The 25,816-nt window shown below is 41.0% G+C and overlaps 1 protein-coding gene across 2 annotated transcripts in view; it reads right to left on the bottom strand.

Annotated features, from left to right (window-relative positions):
- The window catches only part of AKR1A1 (aldo-keto reductase family 1 member A1), a 539,772-nt gene that overhangs the window by 282,683 nt on the left and 231,273 nt on the right, over positions 1-25,816 (bottom strand). For both annotated transcript variants that reach the window (XM_044085914.1, XM_044085915.1), the window contains exon 3: positions 20,490-20,609. In XM_044085914.1, the coding sequence (XP_043941849.1) occupies positions 20,490-20,609 (120 nt within the window). The remainder of the gene's footprint in view (positions 1-20,489; positions 20,610-25,816) is intronic.

Genomic DNA, 25,816 nt, shown 5'->3' with positions numbered 1-25,816 from the left:
CAGGACTGAACCCTGAGGTACTCCACTTATCACTTGTCTGGAGCTGGATTTGGAGTCTGCTACTTTTACAGTGTGGGTTCTATCAGTAAGCCATTTAGCAACCCATTGGGTGACATAGGGATTAATGCCCAACTTAGTAAGTTTATCTATGATTCCAGAGTGGGGGATGGTGTCAAAGGCCTTGGCAAGGTCTAGATAGGCTGTGTGGACCACCTTACCCTTGTCCATGGCTCTGGAGACTGATTCAAAGAAGTCAATCAGGTTCAGGAGACATGATCGGCCCTTCACAAACCCAAACTGGGTGGGGTCCAGTGTTTGAAGGTTGCCAATGTCTTTGTTTATAAGTTCGATGATAATACGCTCCATGGCTTTGCAGATAAGGCTTGTCAGACTGATGGGACGGTAGTTTCCGGGATCCAAGGTGGATCCCCCCTTGTGGATTGGGATAACTGTAGCTCTGCGCCACTCAGTGGGCACGAAACCTGAGGTGAGGCTATGATTAAACATGACACTTAGGTGAGGTGCCAGTTCATATTGTAGTTCATGTAGTACACACCCGGGATGTCATCTGGTCCCATGGATGCTGTATTCTTGGCTTTAGAGAGTGCGTTTTGTACCTGTGTGGCCGTTATTACTGGAATTTGGCAATCTTCCGGTATTGAGATGGGCCATTTAGGGGTGAGAGGGGTGAAGTTGGCACTGAATCGATCTGCCAGGATATTGGCAATATCCTTTGGATCAGTATATTTAATGCCATTCTGTTTTAGCTCAGCGCAGATCTGAGCATTGCCATTTAGATTCTTGACATAGTTATAGAATGCTTTGTGGTTGTCTTTGGAATCTTTGGCAATTTTATTTTCGTAACTAGCTTTGGAGGATTTTATGAGGCATCTCAGTTTCTTACTGAGGCCAGTAAGGGAGTTTTTTGCATCCTGGGATTTTCCTCTTTTCTGCAAAAGTTTCTTCCTTTTGTTGTAAAGTTTGTTTATGGCAGGGGACCACCAGATTGGCTTCCTTTTTTGGATGAGAGCATTTTGGTTCTATTTGGGATGGCACGATTCATGCATGAGTGGATGTGCTCGTACAGTGCCTTAGTGTAGGATTCAGCAGTTGAACTTTCAGTTCCCGTCTGCATGGGTGTTATGAAGTTTGTCACTTCTGACTTGAGTAGCATGAAGTTGGCTTTGGAGAAGTTTTTATGGTGGTTTCTTTACTGGGGGGGGGTGGGATGTGGATGTTAAGGGTGATTAGCTTATGGTCAGACCTGACTAACGAGGGGGTGACCATAGGTATGGAGCATTGATTTCCCATGTTGGTAATGACCAGGTCTAGGATATTGGAGCCCCTGGTGGGACTATGGATTAGTTGATCCAGGGCATTGGAATTTATGAATTCCAAGAACCGTTGCGCAAAGGTGTTGGGACATGAGTAGTTTTCCCAGTTAATGGCAGGGTAGTTAAAATCACCCAGTATTAGGGTGTTTGGTTCTATCTTAATATTTTCCAGTATGTTTAGAAAGGTGTAGTGAGAATCTTGGGGTAGGTTGGGGGATCTGTAGCAAGCTACAATTTGGATTGCAGTCTTACCTAGTGTTAGTTGCACTTGGAGAATTTCAGACACATTGTGTTGGCCAACTAGCCTGGTGGTGTGAATATCCTTGGTGAATATTGACACTCCTCCACCTTTAGTGTTTCGGTCCTGGTTTGGTGGCCGAAAAGTGTGGTAAGAGTTGTAGCCTGGTATTGCAGGGGTGCTCTCTGGAGCCTTGAACCAGGTCTCAGTTACTGCACAGATATCGATGTTCTCCATTTTTAGGAGTGCCTCGAGAGAGTGCATTTTGAGGTTTAGACTTCTAGCATTGAGTAGCATTACCTTCAGATTTTGCATGCTTGCACCTGTTACAGTGGTGGTTTTGTCCTTTGAAATTTGCCTAAAAAAGGCACTATAGGGGTGGCAAGAGCCTTAGCCAGTAACCTGAATCCCAGGGGCGACAGGTGCAGACCATCTCTGGCAAAGCATCGTGGTCTGTCAATCATGTCATCCCAGGCAGACAGATACTGGATCCCCTTTGAATGACACCATAAGCTTAGCCAATTGTTGAAGTCAATCATTTTATCCTTATATTGTGGTATCATTCTGGGTGAAGGCAGGATGCTACTCAGGGCTAGGGTCATACCTGCCTGGGCCACATGATCCGAGAGCTCTTCCATGTCTCTTTTCATGTAGTCCAGGGAGGTATGTCTCAAGTCATTCACTCCAACATGGACAATGACAGAGTCATATTTGTACTTGTTGTGGAGTGACTTGAGTGCATGCGTTATGTGGCGGATCCTGGCACCCGACAGGCAGCTGACTGTAATTTTCTCCTTATTCAACCTGGTGAGAGGGACATCAGTGTGCCGGACTATAGAGTCACCTATGACTAAAGTGTTAGGTACATTGTCTTGCCTTAGGGGCTGTTGCTGGGTGGCACACTGGTGTTGTGAACTATGTGACACATTGGTCGTGATTGGTGTTTGTTTGCATTTCAGCTTCAGAGGTCTTTGTTGCTTGGGCAGGTTACAGTTAAGGGCCTCTGCATATGTGGATTTAGTGTTGCTATATGTGGGTGTTGGTGGTGCGGGTTTAGAAGGGCTATGTGTTGCTTGAGATGTAGTGTGGGTGTTAACCTTCTCTTGACTGTTTAGCACAATCTTGGATGGAGAGAGCTTTGCTTCCATTTTGGCTATGTAAGTGCATCTCTCACAGGTTGTAGTGTTGGGTGGTAGGAGGAGAGGGTTGTCTGTGTACATGAGGCAATTGCTGCATTGCCCCAGTATGCCCAGATTCACCAGGTGGACAGGAGAAATCACCGGAAGCTGACCCTTGGACATGCTTGGTTTGGGGCTTTTTTTTTTCTTTGTAAAGTATAGGAGCTGTTTACTTAGCAAGGTACTTTGCAATTATAGGCTGTTTAGTGCCTACTATTAATTTCTCCTTGTTAACAAGGAGAGTTCAGTGTTTGTATGAGTTTAAGGCTTCCTAGTGCTTTCCAGCAGGTATTAGAGAAAGTGCTAGTCACAGGGATGCTTAAAGGTAAGATTGAAAAGAATGCACTGCAGTGTGCACTAGAGAAGTTAGATGTGAAAGTAGGTAACTTGAGTTTTACCTGTTTAAAAAGTTAAGGTTTAGTGGAGAGTTACTATTTTTAAAACAGCAAGATGGATTGAAAGGGGTGGTCACTTTTATATTTTGGTACTATGAAATACTGTAGGATGGCCAATAAATTTAAATAGAGCAATAAAAACACTTTACATTTTAAACCCAGAAATGATTTCTGTTTCAAGACAAAAGGAAAACCTCAAGATCTAGGCATTGTGTCTGCTTGCTGCACTGAAACAAAGTCATAAAACACTTTACTTTTCAACTTATTTTCTTGAGGGTTTGCAAGTTAACTCTGCATGTTAGTTTATATACATTTCTGTTCTTTTCCAATAAGGTACACTGTGGTCACTTTCTTGAAGCTCAGTACATAACATACAGTTCAACACACACTTCTGTACCAGTAGTTTAATATCCCCATAGCATATAGTTCTCTTACATTAGTAAGACAAGCATATGGATCATATTAATATTCACAAATGACATATGATTATTTACAAAATTCCAGACAGCTGGACTGGCAGTATTTCCAAGGTGTCACACATCTCCAAATAGGAAAAAATGGCCCAAACTGACAGCCACAATCACAGACTTAAGGTAACCTAAAAGAAAAGTTATTCATGCTAAGCTACATGCTGTAGCCTGTGCTTCTTCTAAGTACTGTCTGGTTTTGTCTCATCTTTACAGCTCTCCTGGCTGGAAAAACACCTAAATGCTTTCAGAGAGTATTATCTCCTAGCCAATTTCTCTTCATCAGATTGTAGCCAATTTCTCTTCATCAGACTGTCTCCATGGAGACATGAGGATCAGATACAGAAATGCTACTAAACATACATTTATTTCCAGAAAAAAAGCCATATAATATTCATTTTTTTTTTCATTTACTTGCTTTCTCTTAAAATTTACTAGAAGAAGCTAAGGGGCTTAAATCCAGCCATTCCCCCATGCAAGAATGAGAAAAAAGCTCTTTTAACCAGATTTTGTTTTACACTGCAGTGCCTACATTTCTTAAAACTGAACAAGGAGAAAGAGAGAAGGGAGAAAGAATGAAAAGAAAGCTATACACTATAAAAATAGTACTATCAAAGAAAAAAAAATGTTTTGCTTACAGTTAACCTTCTCCCTTCTCTTCCCCCTCCCTGAAGTAATTTTTCCAAACATTAATGACATGAAGTAGGGCATATGCTTCAGAGTCCCTACAAGTCCAAAAATTCCAATATTTCCAGATGTTCTTGTTCTGTCATACTTCTCAAAAATTTGTTTTGTAATCCCACATTTGTCAATTTCCAAGTTACTGGTTTTATTTCTGTTCATCTCCATCTCCCAAAATCCTGTCTCTGCTTCATTTCCAACATATTCTCAATTCCTGTAGTCAACTCTCCTGCTCCTTTCATTCTCTCCAGCATTTTCCATTGAAACAATGGAAAAGGTTTCACTAGCACAGTCTTCTCTGTAGTCTTCATTACTAGAAGAACAAGCAGCAGAATCTCTATGTTTCACAGCTCACTTTTTTGGACATACTTTTGTATTTCCTCATTAGCATGTACTTCATCAAAAAATGATTTTGTCCTTCCAGTAAATAATATTTTGAAGACACCTAGGTACAGCAGCTTGAATCTCATGCCTGCTTCTCAACATTTCTGAATAGTGGAATACATGTACTCCTCTTCTGCCTGGTGAACAGTGAGTAATCATTCTCCACAAACACTCTGCTGTCTCTCACTTTTAGCACTTTGTCTTTCTACCACAGTTTTGTTAGAATCAACTCCCTCTTATGGTAGAACTGCATCCTTATTATTAAAGGTCTAGGCTGCTTTCTCATAGTCAGGTTTGGAGCATGCACACAATGTGCCCTTTCAATCAATACCAGTCCAGTTGCTTATGTTGTGCTTTCATAAAAAATCAATACAGTCTGTTCCTTCCAGCTTCTCTGGTACAGCTGAAAATCTCAGGTTTTCTCCACATGTTCTATCTTCTAATTTTATTATTTTTCAAAACATCTCTTCTTGAGCAGTCTCATATTTAGCCAGTCTTGCCTTCATTTTTACCTCAGTTTTATCACCTCTTCTGAATATCTGTTTAAGGTTTCTTCTGTTTTTTCCAGCTTTTTGTTGCTTGAGTTGATACTCCATCAGTGTTTCATTTATTTTAACCAGTTCTGTGTGCAGTTGTCTTATACTTTCCTCTAGGTTACTGGAAGTCATGTCTGTCTAGAGGTTGTACTGCTTTTTGCTTAACAGTTGCAGACCTTTGGGAATTGCCTAGATATAGTAAAGCCTTGCTGAGTCTAATTATGGTGGCTGCCAAAAAAGCAATTACTAGAAAATGGAAATCAAAGTCTAGCCCAACTTTACTACATGTAGTGAAAATAGTAACAGAGATAAAACAACTGGAATTGGGATTTTTAGAAAAGGGAAGGAGCAAACTACACAGAAAAAATGGAAATTGTGGGAACAGTATATACAGAGCAGGAACGAGGTTTAAGAGGCAGGATTTGAATGAGCTATATACTGCTTAACTGACAATGACTAGAAGGTGTATAAGTGATTTATAATGTTTACAACTACAGTTGTTTCAATGGTGTCTGTGATATAAACTGTTTGCAACTAAACTGATATCATTTTGTCATATGTGGAAATGTAATAAATATGTTGGAAAAAGAACAGCTGCAGACCTTTTTCCAGTCATTTTTTGTCAACTTTTATAGCTGACTTTCTTCCAGGTCCTCTGTATTTCTTTCTTTCTGGCATCCAGGCAGTGCACTTACTAGCTAGTTACTGAAATCTACCCAGAAACACAAAAGTCCACAGGCCTTCTCTGCTGTTTTCACACTGGAGAGCTAGAATTAAGTTGCTACTCAATGTCCAGCCATCTTGGAAGCCCCCCCTTGAAGTATCTAATTTTGATAATGTCCTTCCACCAACATTTCCTTGAATACCTGACACCACTGGGAGGAGTGAAAAGAATCTCTTCCAGACCACTTCCAAATGCAGTTAACTGGAATGAAACTCAGGAATGGTGTCAAGCCCCTCTCAGAGAAACAATATCCCCTATGAAACAGTACAGTTGTATAAGTAAATTCATGATTGCAGTACATGTTCAAATGATCATCTTACACATTACACATCACCTCATACCAGTTGAAACTATGCTGTAAGATATCACATCTCCTTACCCCTACACCACAAACAGCTATAGTCAACAATGGGCTGATCCTAAAAGTAGAATATAGACTACTCCTATTAGCTTTCCACTCATGCAAAGGGTCTATAACACTTTGTCGAAGGTCAGTTATTATGAACCTTCCTCCACTGAACCAAATACAGTGAATGTTCACTATAATGAATGACTTACCCAGGGAAAGGAACATCTTGCCCAGAATTCCAAATGTCACACAAAGTACAGTATTTCAACCCCACCCGGATTGGGGGGGACTGTGCCCCCACCCCACCCCCATATCAACTACGAGATCACACTACAGTGGGGAAAAGGGGCAAATTTCTGATGATGGCCAACTTGTTCCTTTCCCTGGGTAAGTCATTTGTTGATGCGAGTGTTCGCTGTATTTGGTTTGATGAATGAAGGATCACAGTAATGAACCTTCGACAAAGTGATATAGACTCCATGCATATACTCGTAAAATGCAAACCACTATTAATAAAATCAAGTGCTTTGCACTGCTAGCCTAAGCACAGAGACACCACTGCCAACTTTTGCAGAAAATAAACTGCCTACCAGTGACTGAAACAGCAAGAGTCCTCCTTTGCTCACAAACCTATAAACTACTTCCAATGGGCCACTGTCCTTTCCGCTGGGCAAGATTACACATAAAATAGAGCAACTATAAAGAGACAGTAAAGATTAAGGAATAATGCTTATAAGATCACAATTTAAAACGTGCACAGCATAAAGAACATTTAGTAGCTAGAGCTAGCCACCTGGAATCAAGTGTTAGCTGAAATTAAGTAATCCAACACTCTGACTTCACTGGAAACAATTTAAAACAGCACCTGTTTAATACCACCAAACGCTCATGTTTTACAGATGAGGGGTAATTTTGCACTCATGTCTTAAATCCTTATATATGTGTGTGTGTATGTGTGTGTGTATGTATATATACATATATATATATATATATATATATATATATATGCATATAAACTGAATACTGATTATTAATTGTAAATGTTTCCACATATGCAAATTACCATTGCTACACTCATGTTCTGACTGTTGCATAAGTTGCACATTTGCTTTCCTATGTCTTATACCTACCCTATGTACACCTGCTTACTTGTATTACTTGTAACCATCGACTATGCCTCTGTCATACCTTAAAAGGGTCTACCAACCAGTCAACTTACTTGTTAAACTCAAATAAATAAACTCTTTCTTTTTATTCTAACACTCATGCTCCATCCTCTCATCAAATACCTTTATGGTAAGGTAGACCTCACACTTCTATATGACTTTATAAATTTGTGCTGTGTCTGCCTGGTAGAGGTTTCAAGGCCACCAAACATGACTTCATATTCTAACTCTTTGGTCTCTGGTAAAGTTTGTTAACTTCTTCTGAGGTTCCCTCTACTACTCAACTTTCCTTTCTCTAATAAATTCCCGACAATTGCACACAAGACTTGAGATGTGGCTTTGTACAGTGTAATGATAATGTCTTTTCCTTAAATCAGTGACTGATATTGGCAGACATGGCATGCACTGCACAGGGTCACTTCCCCAAAAGACATTTAAAATGATCCAATGCAATTAATGGAAATAGATTGATAACAGCCATGACAGAGAAATGTTATTGCAGACCAGGCTCCATAACATGTATGGTAATGAACCACTAAGCCTGATTTAAAATTGCTGGACACAGTTCACAAACAAGGACATCACATAAAGTGTCTAACTAGCCACCTCATAATGTAATGCACATACAGGTACATACCAGCAATCTCACACTGAAAGTATGGGTCTACATTATATCATCGAACGCTTAAAAAAGCGAACGCTGATTGATCGACCTAATTTAAGCGAAAGCTTACAATCTCGAACTGTCAGATCAGCGATTTTTTTCCCAGGAAAAAAAATCGCTGATCCAAAACACATACGCACAACACAAGCACACCAAACAAACAGAAATCCACACACATACACCTAAAATCTGATACCTAACCCTACACTAAACTATTCCCACACCACTAACTACCCACTTACCTCAACCCAAACCCTAACCCTAAGGTCCGTCACTATCGCACACTCATCTCACCCGCTCCCTAACCCTACCTCACTTAAATCCGCCCTAACCCTCATGTCCACTCAATCGCACACACACCTAACCCGAGCCCTAACCCTAACTCACCTAAATCACCCTAACACTCACATCCACACAATCACACACTTACCTGAATCCGACCAGTAACTTTCCACCATAACACTGAAAATACCGAAGCAACAGAAAGGGGCAACACAATTCTTTCCCTAGGAAAAAATTCGAGTTTCTGCTGCTTCGATATTTTGCAGTTTTGCGAAAATAAGTTTGATCAATCAGCGTTTGCTTTTTTAAGCGTTCGAGGATATAATATAGACCCGAAAGTATATCCATCCCTGAAAAAAATGCAGTGTTATCTCATGGATGCAGTGTTTGCTACACATGTACTGAAAGATGAAAGACAGGTCTGGAAACAAGAGTTCAGGTGCTACAGTGTGGATATACTGCTGTCTACTGCAGGTTTATGTACTCAGTTAAAGCACAGTGTTATAGCTCAACACAGTTGCACAGTTCCATACATAACACAGTGGCCTGTATACTGGCAATTTTAGGCTTATCAAGCAAGCCATGCTACATTTCCAGAATGTTGTCTGATGGTCCTTAACCCCACCCCTACAAAATAACACCCTGGTGGCATGTGTGTGTGAGCTAGACTGCCAGCAAGATATATAAAATCATACAAACAGCCTCAAGTTACATCCTCCTACATCCTTCCACAGTTAAAATAACCTTGCACCCTACAGCTGTAAAATCATTTGTCACTACCAATCCGATGGCACAGAAACAAGCTTCCAACTTCACAACTGGGAACAGAGACTTAGGAACAGAGTCTGGTTGCTAGTAGGATGGGAGAGGAGAAAGGAGATAGTGGATGACAAACAAGCTCTCCTGTCCTGGGGGGAGGGAAAACTGGATCTTAGATATCCTCTGGTGGAGGCCTGGAGCTTCTTAGGAGTTCTCAGTGTTAATAAAGGCAGCATTCATGACCTCCTGATGTCACTGCACCAAAAATCTCCACAGCTAAGGAAACTGACTGGCTGCCATAAAGAGTGACTGTTTCCAGCCTCTGCGCTTGCTACTCCCATCAAATTCATTGCTTTCCTGGCCTAGTGGAGAGCTGCCACAGAGGTGGACTTCCCAAGGAGACAGAAGGCATGCTGAGTGAAGAGTTGTGTATGGGATATCTGTTAAGGAGCAACTGGGGAATAGAGTCAAGTAAGTAATCACACCCATGAGGAATCAACCTGGAGCTGTGCAGGATCAAAGGGGAGTGACATTAATTAAAAAAAAAAAAAGTAGTCGCTAGATGAGCAGTGCTACTTCTAAGTATGTTTTGCACAAACATGTTATATCAATTGCATTTGTAATTGCTTGTGAACTTTTGACAATATATGCAGTCTAATTTCTGCAATGATTAGAAAAACAATAGTGCACCACTAAGTATAAAACATGTTTTGTGAAAGTTTGCAACAGCTGGTCAACGGGAATAATGACTATGCCCTGATACTAACCCATTTTTGTGAGGGTCAACTACAAGTAAGCAGTATTGCAGAAGCAACTGAGCATGTCAACTAGAAACTGAGGTAATGAGCTTTCAATCAATTGTGAAATTAATAACTCAGCCTACTTATACAGTGCAGTGGCTTACTCATATTCAGTTTCCTGCAAAATTCACCCCAATACAGCTGTATACAATATAGCACCTCAACTTCAGGCTTTGTTTGTGTCTACACAGGTAGGGAGATCTTTCCTTTTTGTCTGAGAAATAATGGTGAGTCTTGTCTGAAATCCCTACAGCACTGCAAGGAAGCAACTGGCCCACCCCTTTTTCCTGGGCATTAACAGTGATGTGCTGTGCACCGTATAAGCAGTGGTTAGCTCCTTAAATACTGGACGGTGGTGGTGGTCAATGTAGATGGGTTGTACCTATGTACAAACATCCTGCCAATGTACCTTTGCTGATTACGCAGAAGTCTTCCATGCAGAAAAAATACATTCATTTTGTCACTGACAGTAGTGCAGTCTGGAGGGTGTACACAAATTCAGCTACCCAGCTCTGGCAAAACTGTCAATTACTTTGAATCAGCTATTGCATCTGATAAGGTAAACATTGTAAAAAGTAGAAAATACTGCATAATTAACATCCATCTATCTACCCTCAACCCCTTTTTCCTGTTTTGTACATGGGGTCGGGGTGTCACTTTCAACAATGACAATCATCTTGAGCCAAGGTTTACACCATTGGGTGGCTAGCCCTACCATGGTAGTTCAATTTTTCAAAAAAATATAATGTAAATGAATGAGAAAAACAACTTCCTTATCTAATTTACCAAAACAAATATTACCCAAGTAAGCCCACTGGACACACAGCCCCTTTTCAGGAGCAACCAAAGAGAAAGGTCTAGATTAACAGACAAGCAGAGTCATACAGCATGCAAATGGAGGTTGTGGAAATCAAACCCAGAACTGCTGCAGGGTCTAGGTATAGCAGGACAGTCTTAAATCTTTGTATCAAACTGCCATTTAAATCATTTTCTGTAAAATTTTAGACTGCAGAATTAAGAAAATAAATCCAACTCGCCAGCTAATGTGGTGACTGACCGTTCAAAACCAAGGCATGATATTTTTACACCATCTGTTGGACTGGTCTGCAACTTCATTGTAGTGCTCAAACAAAAACTCTATAAATACAATGCTACTGTGAATAAAATCCACAAAGGAGACAAAATCCTACAAAAATGTGCTTCAAGAGCAACTATGGAGAGTAACCAAGTGACATTTGAAAGCTAGAATGCCAGGTCTATCCATATGTGGTATCCCACAGGACAAGCCATTTTAACAGAATACTTGGTATTGAAACAGTATGAGTGTATGAGCAGGACAGCACATATTTATATGCCCAGACAAATGGACACACTATACAGTCAGAGTTGCTGTGGATGGGGAAGCACTACTGCAAATGTTATTCTTCTAGTAATACAAACTCCTATATGTAATCAGTGCGGCCTGACAGGGTGAGTGTTGCAAGGAAATAATGGACAACCCAGGGGTGTTTATAAGGTCTGATGGAGCAGTTAGCAGGGCACCTCACCTCTGGAAGGCCTGGTATTTCGCTGTAACACCCATCTTTGTCAGAATTGTTATACTAAGAACATGACCTTTTGTTTTACTAGACTTTTTATGATTTACATCTGTTGTTTTAGTTTCTACAAAGTCTTTGGTTTTTTTATGTTTGTAAGCTAAAATACTTTACATTTTTAGTACAGAGTACTAAAGCATTGAAAACATCACTACATATTTGCAATTTCATACCACATTTTCAACATACCATCGCTAAGTCTCTATTCTCAGGAACTATGAAACTGTCACTGTATAATTATCCCTGCAAATGTTTTATAAATTGTGACTGTATTTTTTTCCAAACACAATTGCAAATTGATATGTATAGTTCACTATGTGAGGCCTCAAAGAACAAATGTGGAAAATCTGCTGTGAAAATGTTAATATTTACCAGTAGAAATAAATGGAAGTTTCAGCATTTCCAATACACTGTTAATGTTTCTAGTAACACTGCCATTTCTTAACATTTTCTCACAAAATATTTTCATTCTTCATCCATAACTCCTCATCTCATGAACTATGTAAATGTCATTCTGCAATTCTGTCCAAAGATATTTTTCTACAAACCAACGAGACCAGTGGTGAGGAACAAATTCTCAAATATGGGGAATATCAATTTCTGGAGTGCTCCACAAAGAAAATATGTTCAGCAAAACAGATTCCTGAATCCTGCTCTTCAGAAGAGACCTGAAGTTATTGCTTATAAAGTCTGACAGCATATTCCCCTCTCCTGTTATGTGAACTGCTTAAGTGGGATGCCCAGTGTCTAGGCTCACTGCCAGACGCACATGCGTAAAGACAGAAACACTGCCTGTTAATTTATGAATCTCAACAAGAACTGGTTTCATGAAATGCTCTAAAGAGAACCAACTCTCAACTACCTCTCTGGAGCTCTCAAAACAAAAAAACACAGCCTGTAGCTTCAGGTACTTAATGTAGAACACTCCCTCCCCCCAGTTTGGGTCCAAATCTCCTGGACAATGCAGGAGCTGAGATAGGCTCATCAGTCCACTAATGAAGCATCAGACTGTGGAACTTTTAATGAGTTCTACTTCAGGAAGGGAAGACATACACATTGAGATTAGAGGAGATAATTCACCATCCAAACATTTGTGACATAGGGTCTAGTACCAGAACAAGGTACACAAGTGATGACCCTGCAGCCAATAACACCTTACTAGTAACTTCAACACCAATACCCACAAGTATACAAATTAAAACAAGAACATCATGAATGTGATTAAGCCCAAACAATGGCATAATGATCCAGTTTAGACCCTCTGCTACATCCCGAAAAGGATACATGAGACTTCACTTTAAGGAACCTTTCTGCGGGCAAGAATGGATGAGGATAAAGTGTCTCCAGAAAGGACTTTACCCAGTGTACGAAGACCCCAGGAACTTCAAAAACAGGGATGCTCATGTGAGGGTGCCACAACAGGCATATCAACAGGCAGTCAGACAACTAAGGGAACATATGGAGGACTACCTCCTGCAAGGCCTCTGCCTCCAAACCAAACACCTTAATAAAAACCATCAACACAAAAGTGAGACTAAATAGCAAAGTCACTATACCGAAAGTTATTCTCACTCACAGTGAAAGGATGGAACCTCCTCTATGAACACCAGTTAATGTTGAGTCACAAGGCATTCATCAAATTCAGTAGCACTATCCAGCTGCCATGCATATGGTACACCTCTATGAAGCATTATCATTTGAATCATGACACACCACAAGTGCTCACTGAAGATGCAGAGGTCCTGGACTGGATGGATGTCTCCCAGTCCCTATAAAATCAAGGAGAGGGAACACTAACACCTACAGCTTCATTCTGAAGTAGGGACAGTTTCAATGGCCCCCTCAAAAGATGACAGTCTGTTGTGTAATCCAACATTTCTGCACAGACAGCTTGATCTCGGGCAGTGTTCCTTCAAGGTGGAGTAGTAACAACTTCCAAGACATGTCTGTCAATGACAGCATCAACCAAAAAAGAAGTCCCTAAAGATGGTTCACCAAGCCACGGAAAACTTGGTCAAAATTGCAGATGTTAGGGCATAGTCACTCTCCACGTAACTAGGCCAAAATGTGGAGTAGTGGATAAGATTGCCAGAAATTATTGTCCATTCTCATGCTATGAGGGGCATCTTCCTCCTGGAGAAATGGGCTGAAATGGAGGAGTAGGGACTGGGGGGGGGGGGACGACCACACAAAGACCTAAAAGTGTGGTCAGAACCAGATGCCTTGTCAAAGTAGTCCTAGAAAGCTTGCCCATACAGGACTTTTCTTCAGAAAAGGCATCAGTAACAGCTTGCTTCAGCTCATCCATAAGAGAATGAAAGCCTTAGTCCTGCCATCCTACAGATGTTTATACTGCTGCCAGTGGTCTTAGAGTTAGCATCCGAAAAAAAAAAAATAATTTACAGTAAGCAACTTGGAAACCACCACAGAAAACTGTGATAGGCCTCTCTTAACTGATCAAAGATTCAGAAAAAGGCTTTCAACATTCTCACTGTCTGTTCCATTAGGAAATACTTGAGTCTGAATGGGTGAGAGATATGTGAGACAGGCAAGCATCAACGAGGCAAAGATCATTATCCCCTTCCCCACCTTATGCAAAACCTTAAACTTGAAAGCATTTAATCCGAAAAAAAAAAAAGGACTGGCCAGTATTCATTTGCATGAAACTGATAGAATGGGGTGGCTTGCTGGTAAATTGCATAAGCTATGGTGTGCAGGGTCCTGGGTTCAAGACCTGCGATGGGCTGTTTGTTCGGCATCTACTTCTCTGAAGTGCAGGCCACTACAGAAGGTCTTTGGCTAACAAAGTTCGCAGATGACTGCAAACTGGGAGCCATAATGGAATCACCTAATGGATGTAGACATTCTACAAAAGGGCCTCAGAGACAGATGCTTGGTGTCAAAGTCATGGCCTCAAGCTCAATGCCAAGAACTGCATTGTCATCCCCTTTGGGAAAAACTCTGTACCCATGAACTACCACATAGGCGGTAGCTCACTAAACACTGAAAGTGTGGTAAGAGACCTTGGGACACAGGTGGACAGTAGTCTCTCCTTTGATAACCACATTGTCACAGTAGTCAAGAAATCCTTCTACGTGGCACACCTCATCACAAAAGGGTTCTCCTCTAGAAAAAAGGAGGTCATTGTTCCTCTCATCCATCATCAGACCCATCATAGAGTACAATGCCCTGTTTGGCATGTATCTCACAAGACACCTACAACAATTGGAAAGGCCACAGAAATACGTCACTAAGAGGATTATAGGCCTCAAACAGATGCCATACGCAGACCATCTCAAAAACTCCAGCTCTACTCCATCGCATATCGCCTACTCAGAGGTGATCTCTGCCTAACATACAAAGCTATGTAAAACCCAGAGCTGTTGGACATGTTACACTTAAAGAAATCCCAATCTCTCCGAACCACACGCTCCAGGGACCTAAATCTTGTCACCACAATAAACAGAACATGCTGGAGGGATAGATTCCTGTCCCAGAAACTTCCCATACTCTGGAACAAACTACCCATTCATGTCAAGCAAAGCTCCTCATTGGCCCTCTTTAAGAAAAACCTTGACAACTGGATGGGAAATAGAAAATTCACCCCAGGGATCACTTCTGTGGCCCTGCTTGACAGGGGCACAGGAAAATAATTTTCTTGGGTGGCAAAAGCCAGGGAACCTTTTTGGATAGGCTTATATAGGCCCCAGGGCCGATAGCCTAGTACCTATCTATGAACCTATGAATGACAGAACAACTCACTTGTTTTTCTACTGGAAGATAAAATTTTACCCCTTCAGATTATTGCCCCCCCCCCCCCAAATTTCAAATTATGGATCTTACTCGAAGGTTGTAAAACTTCAAAGTTAGTTAAAATGGATTGCTGGTTCCAGGATTAAACAGTGGTCCAGACTCTGCAGAAACCAAAGTAAGAATGTGGAAATTAGTAGCTGTTGTGAGCTTGCCCATGCTGGGGGAGGGAGGCAGTCAGGTCAATAGCAATGCTGTCCTCTATGGTGAAGTAATAATACAGCATTGCAGCATTCAGACAGATGATGGGCTCTTAACTCTACCAACCTGCAGCAGTAATTCAATAACTTTCTGGAAAACTGTGCTGAGGTGCACTAGGAGGAGAAGCAGTAACAGATCTTTACTCAAGCAGATGCACATCTCAGCCATAAGGGAAAGACTTTACCTAAAGCAGAAATTCCCCACTCATTGTCAGGATGACTGCTTCCCATGATCACCTCTCACCCTAAGGGGAACAAACAGTCCAATAAGATTGAAAGAGGAAAATTTGCTGGTAAATAAAATATTAAAAGAAGAAAAAAAAAAAAGACTGAACAGGCTTTGAACAGTCCATCCATGAGAGACTGACTTCTTGTGTCCACAGACTAATAAATGGAGAACTTCCATGATCCAGAAAGTTTCTGTAAAGGTTACGTATCACAAGGGAGACTTACAGGGATTGGGGGGGGTGTTGTCTTATTTAGTAACACAGATAATGCCCCTAGATACACAGAACATCATGGATCAAGCAAGTTGTTAATTAAGTACTTTGTTGCTCAAGGAAGTGCTGAGCAAAGACGGCACTGGAGTAAGGGAGGTTAGTGCAGCGCCTAACATTGACATCAGCTTATCTTGTTTTACAATTGTTTGCTGGCAGGAGGAGAAGATAAGCCTATATAATCTTCCTTTAAATGTCCATTTGATATTATATGTTTTTCAGTCACTTACTTTCTTCCCTTCTCCAAATGTATCACAACTTCCTGAATGCCTGCATGAATTCCCCTTTCCACCAACTATTCCACCAACTATTCCAGAAGGCCATACCATGGGTCCACAACCCTCTCTACGAAAAGGTAAACTGACATAACCTGGGAGTAGCTGGTCCCTGCAATCTAATATGCTACCTGTATTCCTCTCCTTCCCACCATAAGATTGTTCAATGCAACGCTTTCAAATTTCCATGACTTGATTACATTCATGTGACTCCCTCAGGACTTCCATGACTTGATTTTATTCATTCATCATGTATCCTTCATTTCTTTTGGTCTACAGTGAAAAGTCTACAGGCTTCTCTAATCTTTGGTCACATCTTCTGCTACCTTCTGGTGTTTTTTTGTCTAGACTCCTCAAGCAGCTCACTGTCAATCTCTTACATTGTCTGCAGAAACGAACACGGTACTCCAGACATGCCCTACCCAGGAACAGAATAGCAGTACTATTATCTTTAATTTTAAAGTCTGTCCCAAACAGGAAATATACCAGTACTTGGTCAGCTGCAACCACATTGGATTATACCCCAGTACTCGGTCTGCTGCTACAACACAGGATTATACCCCAGCAGTTAGTCTTCTGCTACTGCAAAAAATATATATTTGGCCTGCTGCTACCACATAGGATTAATCTGGTCTACTGCTACCACACAGGATAGACCCCCAGATTCAGTCTGCTGCTAGCACACAGGATAGATCCCCATAATTCTGTCTTCAGCTACCACACAGGATCAGATCCCAGTATTTGGTCTGCTGCTACCACACATGATTAGACCTTGAGTAGGTGATCTTCTGAAGATTCCTGTCAGAGTAAATGCCAAGCATGCTGGACACATTCCACACTACCCTGAGATGCACCCATTTCTGTCCCTTGTGCTTCATTTTTGTCTTTTAAGGCAACCAGATATCCTTTTATTTTCCTTACTCTATCTTGATGTTTGCCCAATACTCTCCACTCTATCCCACCTCTCTCTCCCAGAATGGTACTCTTCCCCTCTGCTTTCCTTCTTGAAAAATAAGAATTTATTCAGTGTCTGCTTTCTCCAAGTCATTTGTGACCTCCAATCTTTGCTTAGCTTGGCCATATCTGTTCCTCATTTGTGATAGACATCTAGGAAAACCTTGCATCCCTTCTTGGCCACTTCTGCCAATTATCTTTTGACTTGTACCTTTGCTTCTTACATCTCCTTTCTTGCCTGTTTATCTCCATCATCTTTTCTCTTCCACTCTATATCTTGCATGTGCATCTTTTGCCTTATTCACCAATGTCACATTCTTAAGCAGCTATAATTTGTCTCCTTTTTAACTTCTTCTCAAATCCCTGTCCACAGCTTAACCTCATTATGACCCACTCCCAACCTTTCAGTCATTCACTGTCAACCTATTTTATCTAGTTCAGGGATGGAAACAACCAAAGCCTATCTAGGCACTCATTGGGTGCACTGCATATACACTAATCTTAGACAGTATGTCAGTCTATTGACTGACACACACACACACACACACACACACACACACACACACACACACACACACACACACACACACACACACACACACACACACACACATTCACCTACGACACTAACTTTAGGGGAAGCATTACCCAGCAAAAACTCATTATGACAAAGAGAGAGTATGCAAACTCCACACAAGATACCCCTGACTGTAAAACAAATTTCAAAAAACTCTTTCCATCCAGTTCAGCATAATCCATCCCCAAACATTCCTTATTATGCTTATTTCCCTTCATTCTAAATCACAGAGTGAGATCATTACTAAGGAACAAGGCTTTCATCTGGACATTACTAAGGCCTTTTACCATGGTATAGACATTGTCCAGAATTCTGACCTTTCTGGTATAATTCTGTACCAGATGGGTGAGCCACTCACAGTGCAAAACTAACTTCCAATCACTCTCTATTCTGAACTTCGAATTTCCTAGTCTGTTCGTAAGAAAGGTACAACCTTCCAATTTCAATTCTTTATCATCTATCATTTCAGACGTGTCTGGGAGTGTATATCCTGTAACAGGCCATGTGCATCATCTTCCTCTAAGTTAACTAACATGGCAATTACTCTGGATTCTGACCAACTCTCACACTAACCCCCCTTCTTTCTCCTCCCTCTCTCTTCTCACCTCAAATCTAAAGCTCTACCATATACAACTTGCTATTCTGCTCCATTTCTCCAAGCTCTGTTATTAATAAACAACTTGTGCTGAAAACTGTCCATATCCCAACCCAGTCAAGTCACTGGTTCATGTTTCAGTAATACCATACTGCATCACTGTACACAGCTCCACTTCAATTTTACCAAAGCTCCTTACACTGCATACTAACACTACCCAGTTGCACTCTAAGTCACCCTTGTTTACTCCTCTTCTACATTTTGTGCCATTTTTTCAGTCTACTTGTTATTGTCCTACCTCCCTCTGCTTCTTCTTTGATACCCCACCCCTATTTCCATCTTAGCTTAAAAGTGCAACAGTTGAGGCGTATCTTGACAACTGAGCTCTGATTACTACTATCCATTGTGGGCTACCATCACCTGTACAGTCCTGCTTACCCAACTCTTCCTCTGAAAACCACAGCCCATGTCCTAATTATGTCTTTCTCCCCTACACCTTCTTCCATCACACCTTGTCTAATGGTCTCCAAGTGTTTCCTCTATTAAAATCCTACTCTTCTTTTTCTTCTGACTAACCAAAATGCTACCATTCTTATTATCTGTTTTCTGAGGTTGGTCTCCAGAATCTGAGGACAGGTCTCACAAAGTATCAAGCAGGTGACAAACACTAACACACATATCAGATGACTGTGGCTACACCTCCAGCCCAGCTAATGCAGAAGAATGCAACAGACCCCTCTCATCCTGGACTAGTGAGCACTGCTGGACACTGGGGAGGGAGAAGGCCTAGAGTGAAGACCACAATACAACACCTGCGGAACTGCTTCTTGAATAAAGACTAACAGCAGATATACTCCTAACATCTGAATGAAGAAAAGGAAGTGTAAACAGATTGGAATGGGCCACCAAAAAGTTGATTACCAAGGTGGCCATTTTTAGAAGCCCTCATTTATCAGCTGATAAGTGATGCAAGCTGGATCCTTCACTAATCAAGAAGATGATTCACAAGGCTATTCTAGTCAGCTTAGAAGTAGACTCAGCTTAAGAAGGTGTGGCTGGTGTCTTGTCTCCTGCTCTAGCACTGGCCTGTGATCATGAGAGAGACACTTCTTCAGATCCCACTGCAAAACACTCTTGACTATCATATCACAATTGAACTTAGGCAGGCCTCTAATTTCTTCCTCCTCCATCATGTACCATTCATTGTGAAATATCTGCAGTTATGGCAGTGCTTAATGTTGGACTGCTCATCCAAGCACTACAGACCCAAGTCTGTCTGATCTAGCAGCTGTAGAAACACTGTCAGGCTTGTAGCTCTTAGGCACTAAATGCAGATATTTTCATGCTGAAATTCAAGACTGTGATCCAAACTATGGGAGAAGCAGAAAAAGAAATGAGAAGCAAAGGGATTACGTACTCCCTCTTAGTCTGACATGTGACATCACAGTATATGTTAGCATGACTCTCACATACCATGTGAGTGCTGGCACGAGACAGACAGAGAAATCAAGCAGATAATGGTAGAACATATCTCAGCAAACATTCTACAGAAGACCCCCCCACCCCCACCCACACAAAGTCAGATATGGCAAAAACAGATCACTAGTGGGACATGCTAACACCCTGCCACTATGTCAGCAGACCAACAATATTTCATTTTATTTACTGTGTATTGACAAATAATCTGTAAAATACAATTTATCAAAAACATTCTAAAAATTCACAAGAGAAAGGAGTATTCCTAAAAAAAGTAAACTGTGATAAAGTTATATGTAAATATAGTAACAATGACAAGACAAAGTCAATAAAAATGCAAGCTACTGTTATTTTAAAAAATACACACCAGAATGGCTCTGTATGATGTTGTACATTATCTCCTTAATAATGCCTTGAACTGGAAGAAATACCAGTCCAAGTGCTCATTATATATGTTCACAATATGAGGGTCAGTTGTTTCAGTCTTGCCTGCCAAAAGGGATCCACACAGTGGCAAAGGAAGAAAAAAAACTACACAGAGCTTTCTTTTTACCTTATCAGGTCCAACTTTCTGTAGGAAGGCCTCCCCGATCTCTGACTCATTACCATAGACGACAGCACAATCAATGTGGCGATAACCAATATCCAGAGCACAAATAACAGCATCCTTCACCTGCAGTACAAAGACAGTAAAAGCCATCAGCAGCTGAACATATATAAATTATTCTGCCCAGTTAACAGGACAACAGCAATGTCACTTCTTTGAACGCCAATAAACATATCTGGAATAGTCTGCAATCATTTCCTTTGACTGGGACTTAAATCAGTATTTAGTTTGGGAGACTTTTATTGTAGCATCAGCTTCATCATACAGTCTCCATATTATTTGTCTTTATGGAAATAACTATGTACTTTTGCTGCGGTTTTGGTTGTGAACTGTGGATATTTTTGCGGTGTTGCCTTCACAGCTTAGACATTCAAGAGAATTAAATCCAAATTTTGAAAACTCAGCTTGTTCATTTTTTCACTGGTTAGTTTCTGACTACAGAATCCCATCCGTGTGTTATAAAGTAAGCCCTATGAAAGCCGTAAAAATGAGGATACTATTTAGAATACTAGGGTTTATTGAGCTGAAAAAACTGAAAACATTCCCTAGCGGTTGCAATGTTTACTGGGATACCAAAATATACTGTAATGAATATTTCACAAGAGGGTTTAACACAAATGAAGGTGTGCACACTTTAATAAAATATGACAGTATTGAGAAAAGAAAAGCAAAAAATCAACATTACGAACCATACTATCATTTTGATGAGATCATCAGATACAGTGCAGTTTCAATGGGAGGCTATAGTAAATCTGGGCAAAGATATAATCAGATGTATGAATGTAATAAAGTAATCCCAGATGTAGTGCCTTTTTGCTCACTTCCTCATGTGGACTTCTGCAATGCTCCACTCTAACATCAGGGCTCAATCCTGAAACTTCTGACAAAATTAGATTGCATATTTACTATTCAATAAAAAATGTTCATTAACTCAAAACGGTTCTAGAAATTTGAAGTGTTAAGTGACAAAGTGTTAAGCACAAATTCAACTTTACAGTGATAGCACTCATTACATTTTTGAAATTAAAGTTAAATTTTTATAAGTCACAATAAAAACAACAATCAACATTTTTTTTTTACATTTTTTGTAATCAAGTTACAATAAAACAGTAACCACTGAAAGTACATACACTGTCAGCATCATTCAGGTCATCTATGTGTATGCGTTCAGGCGAAGCTAAGCAATTCCATATTGCTTCACTGTTGACATATTTACAGAAATACGAACTTTACAGCATATGAATAATTAGTATATGAAGCACACTTAATACCTCTTTACCTGCACTAAATACAAGTCTGGTATCAATGCAGACATGTTGCCTTCCATGCAAGCCTGAACATAAAACATGCCAATACCTTATAGGTAGCATATATGTCTGATTCTATTGAGACTTCTGGAAGTGTCACTAGGGTTTCTTGATGTCAGACACAGCATGCTTATGTGCAAAAGTTAGACAGTTACTATTAACAGTATGCAAGTAAATTACATTTGCCTCAGTGAAATTGGACCTAAAAACATATTTTCACAGAAAATGCATCAGGCAATGTAACAGGCATTAATATAAGTCAGGCACTGCATATTTCACACCGCAGAAATTAAGGCAATTATTACGAGGAAGTTTGGGGAGAACAAAGAAATTGGTGAGACAACCATTACTGGGTATGAATCTACTCCATGTGCTCTGTATGTCACAGTACCTATGACAGGGTGAAAGGCTGTCTAAAAAGTGAACAAACTTAAAATAACAGATGCGAACTATCTGATGATATAGAAGTGTACAATTCAACTTTATTTACCAGTCAGCTTCCGATGCAGAGATTTTTACAATAATATCTTTTTGGAGTATCTCTGATTGATATTTCATGCACACACACAGTTTGTGAAGAAACGTAGTTAGGCAACAAGATAGCTAACTCAGCAGTGTAAACACTGGCTGTAAGTGATTTGGTCACATTGACTAATGTTGATGTGACACCCTGACCCCGTGTGAAAATGGGAAACAAGGAATGAATGATAACCAGTAAACTGAACAGTGATGCTGAAAAGATATTAAAAACTGATGCATCTAACAGTCAGTAGTTGTTTCAGTCATAGATTACCATCTAGTGGTGAAAAATACTCAGCAGCAGAACATCTATGGCTACTGTCCACATAAGGGTGTGTTTGGTCAGATCTCAAATATCCTTAATGCACGGACTGATAAGCTGCCTGCTATACAGGAAACTACAATGAGCAAGTTAGTGGAAGAACATACTTCAACATTACACGCATCAAGGAGACTATTTGCTGAGCAAGGTTAAAAGTTCACATAGAAGTCAGAGTACAACAGAAATAACTGCACAAAAAAATTAAAGTTCTGAAATGGAAGCAACTTCTTCTACAAAATAGCGGACTCTGCAGGTTGAGAATGACCTGAAGTGGTCACTGGCCAAGATAGATTTGTGAGGCATAGTAGAATATGTGTAAAGGTGCATCATTCCAGGCTGCATGAACTCAAAACTAGAGAGTATGAGTAACACATCAATAAAAACAACAGTGATGAGGCAACAGACGTATCAGAAAAGATACCAAAGAACTCAGAAAAGGGAAACGGAGATGGAAGAATTCCAAAATAAGTAAAGAACTTGGTACAGACCGAGTGAAGCAGCCAGAGAAAAAGGAGCGAAAACTGGAGGTCAAATCTTGTCTGTCCACCAGAAATGCTACAGAATGCCACAGTAACTGATCTAATTTGAAATTTTAACATCCAACTTATAATGCAGGCACACAAGGGTTTGCTGACATGGCACACATAGAAGACATCCACACCAAACCAGGAACTGATTAGATACAGCTCTCTGATTAACATACAAAAAGTACAGTTATGTAAAATCATACCATAACAGTAGATGTCCGTCCCTTCACTGTTGCAGTATTCCTTACACTGGGAATTCCCTACCAGCCAGTACACCAAAGCCTTAGGATTAGTAATACATCACACATGTGCTCCCCACTCAAGTTGTAGGGCATAAAGTTGAAGTACAGACGTACCTTCCTCAGAACTAAAAAGAAAGCCCCAAGAAGAACAGTCTAAGCACTAAAGGAGGAATATATGCATCCAGAAGGAAAAAAGAAAAAAGAGTGGGAGCAAATACAGCAGCAGTGAAGGGAAGGGCATCTACTGTTCATAGGGGTGTACTAGGCTAATGGCCCTGGAACCTTTACAAGCCTAGCCCATAGGATTACCCTGCCATCATGCCAACTGACCTTAGTTCCCAGTGCCTCTGTCGAGTAGAGCTACTGAAGTGATCCCCGGGGTGAATTTTCTATTTCCCCATCCACTCAAGATTTCTTTTGAAGAGGGCCAGTGAGGTGCTCTGTTTGACATGTTTGGCAAGTCTATTCCATAGCATGGGCAGTGGGTTATGAACCTGCCCCTCCAGCTTGATCTGTTGATTGTGATAATGAGTTTGAGGTCTCTGGAGCATGTGGTGCGGAGGGATTGGGATTTCTTTAGATGTAGCATTTCTAACAGAGGTGGGTCAGGCATGGCTTTTGTAAATTAAGGAGAGATTGCCTCTAAGTAGGCGATATGAGACAGAGAATAGTTAGAGCTTTTTGAGTCTGTCCATATAGGACAAGTGTTTACGGTCTAGAATCCTCTTTGTGAGGTAGTTTTGTGGCCTCTCCAGTTGTTGCAGGTGTCTAGTGCAGTACAAGGCAAATGGGGCATTGTACTCTATTACTGGCCTAATGAGAGAAGAGTAGAGAGAGACAATGACCTCTTTCCTCCTGGATGCAAAAACCTGAGCAATGAGATGTGCCACATAGAAGAACTTTCTGACCACAGTGGCAATGTGGTAGTCAAAAGAGAGGTTCCTGTCAACCTGTGTTCCCAGATCTCTTACAATGCCTTCTGTGTTCAGTGGACTACCATCGATGTGGTAATTCATGGGAACCGGGTTTTTCCCAAAGGGGATGATGACACATTTTTTGGCATTGAGCTTAAAGCCATGGTTCTGACATCAGTCGTTGGTCTCAGTGAGGCCTTATTGTAGGATGTCAACATCACTTGGGGAGATAATAATAGGTCCTAACTTGCAGTCATCTGCAAACCTTGTCAGTCAGAGTCCCTTCGTATTGTCCTGGACTTCAGAGAAGTAGATACCAAATATGAGAGGACCCAGGACCGAACCCTGAGGGACTCCACTCGTGACTGGTCGGGCGTCTGACAGCTGTCAGCTACTTTCACACTGTGGGTTCTATCTGTGAGCCAGTGTGCAACCCCCTAGTGATATAGGGGTTGATGCCTAGCTTACTGCGTTTTTCTAGGATTCCTGAGTGGGGAATGGTATCAAAGGCTTTGGCCAGATCAAGGCAGGCTGTATGAACCACCTTGCCATCATCCACAGCTCTGGTGACCGACTCAAAGAAGTCGACCAGGTTGAGCAGGCATGAACAACCCTTCACAAAACCAAACTGTGTGGGATCCAGAGTTTGGAGATTCCCTATATCCTTGTTTATTAGGTCCCTGATGATGCATTCCATAGCTTTGCATATTAGACTTGTCAGGCTAATGGGGCGATAGTTCCCAGGGTCTATAGTCACTCCTTCTTTGTGGAGATGGATGATTGTAGTAGTGTGCCATTTGGTAGGGACAAAGTCTTGGGTGAGGCTGTGACTGAACAGGGCACACAGGTGTGGTGCCAGTTCACTCTGTAGTTCATGTAGAACACAGCCAAGGATATTGGCAGGTCCCATAGAAGCTGTATTCTTGGCCTTGGACAGTGCTGTTTTAACCTGTGCAGCAGTAATACTGGGTGCCTGTCAATCTACTGGTATTGTGACTGGTCCTTTGCTGGGGGAGAGAGGGGTAAAGTTGGCACTGAATCTGTCGGCCAGTATATTGGCAATATCTGTTGGCTCGGTATAAGAGATACCACTGTGCTGTAGCTCCGAACAAATCTGGGTATAGCCGTGGAGATTCTTTACATAACTATAGAAGGCCTTGTGGTTGTCTTTACTATCTGCTGCAATTCTGTTTCATAGCTAGCTTTAGAGGATCTGATGAGGGATTTCAACTTTTTGTTGAGGCTGATAAGGGAGTTTTTCCAGTCTTGGGACTTCACCTTATTCCACATCAGTTTCCTCCTTCTGTTGTAGAGTTTATTTATGGCAGGGGACTACCAGATTAGCTTCCTTTTTTTGAAGGAGAAGCATCTTGGTTCTATTTGGTATGGCGAGATCCATGCATTTGTGTACATGTTCGTACAGTGCATTGATGTATGATTCG

The sequence above is a fragment of the Protopterus annectens genome, chromosome 10.part0, assembly GCF_019279795.1.
Source record: "Protopterus annectens isolate FY-2018-M chromosome 10.part0, PAN1.0, whole genome shotgun sequence".
In the NCBI taxonomy this organism is placed as follows: Eukaryota; Metazoa; Chordata; order Ceratodontiformes; family Protopteridae; genus Protopterus; species Protopterus annectens.
This window is presented reverse-complemented; position numbering and strand designations above follow the sequence as displayed.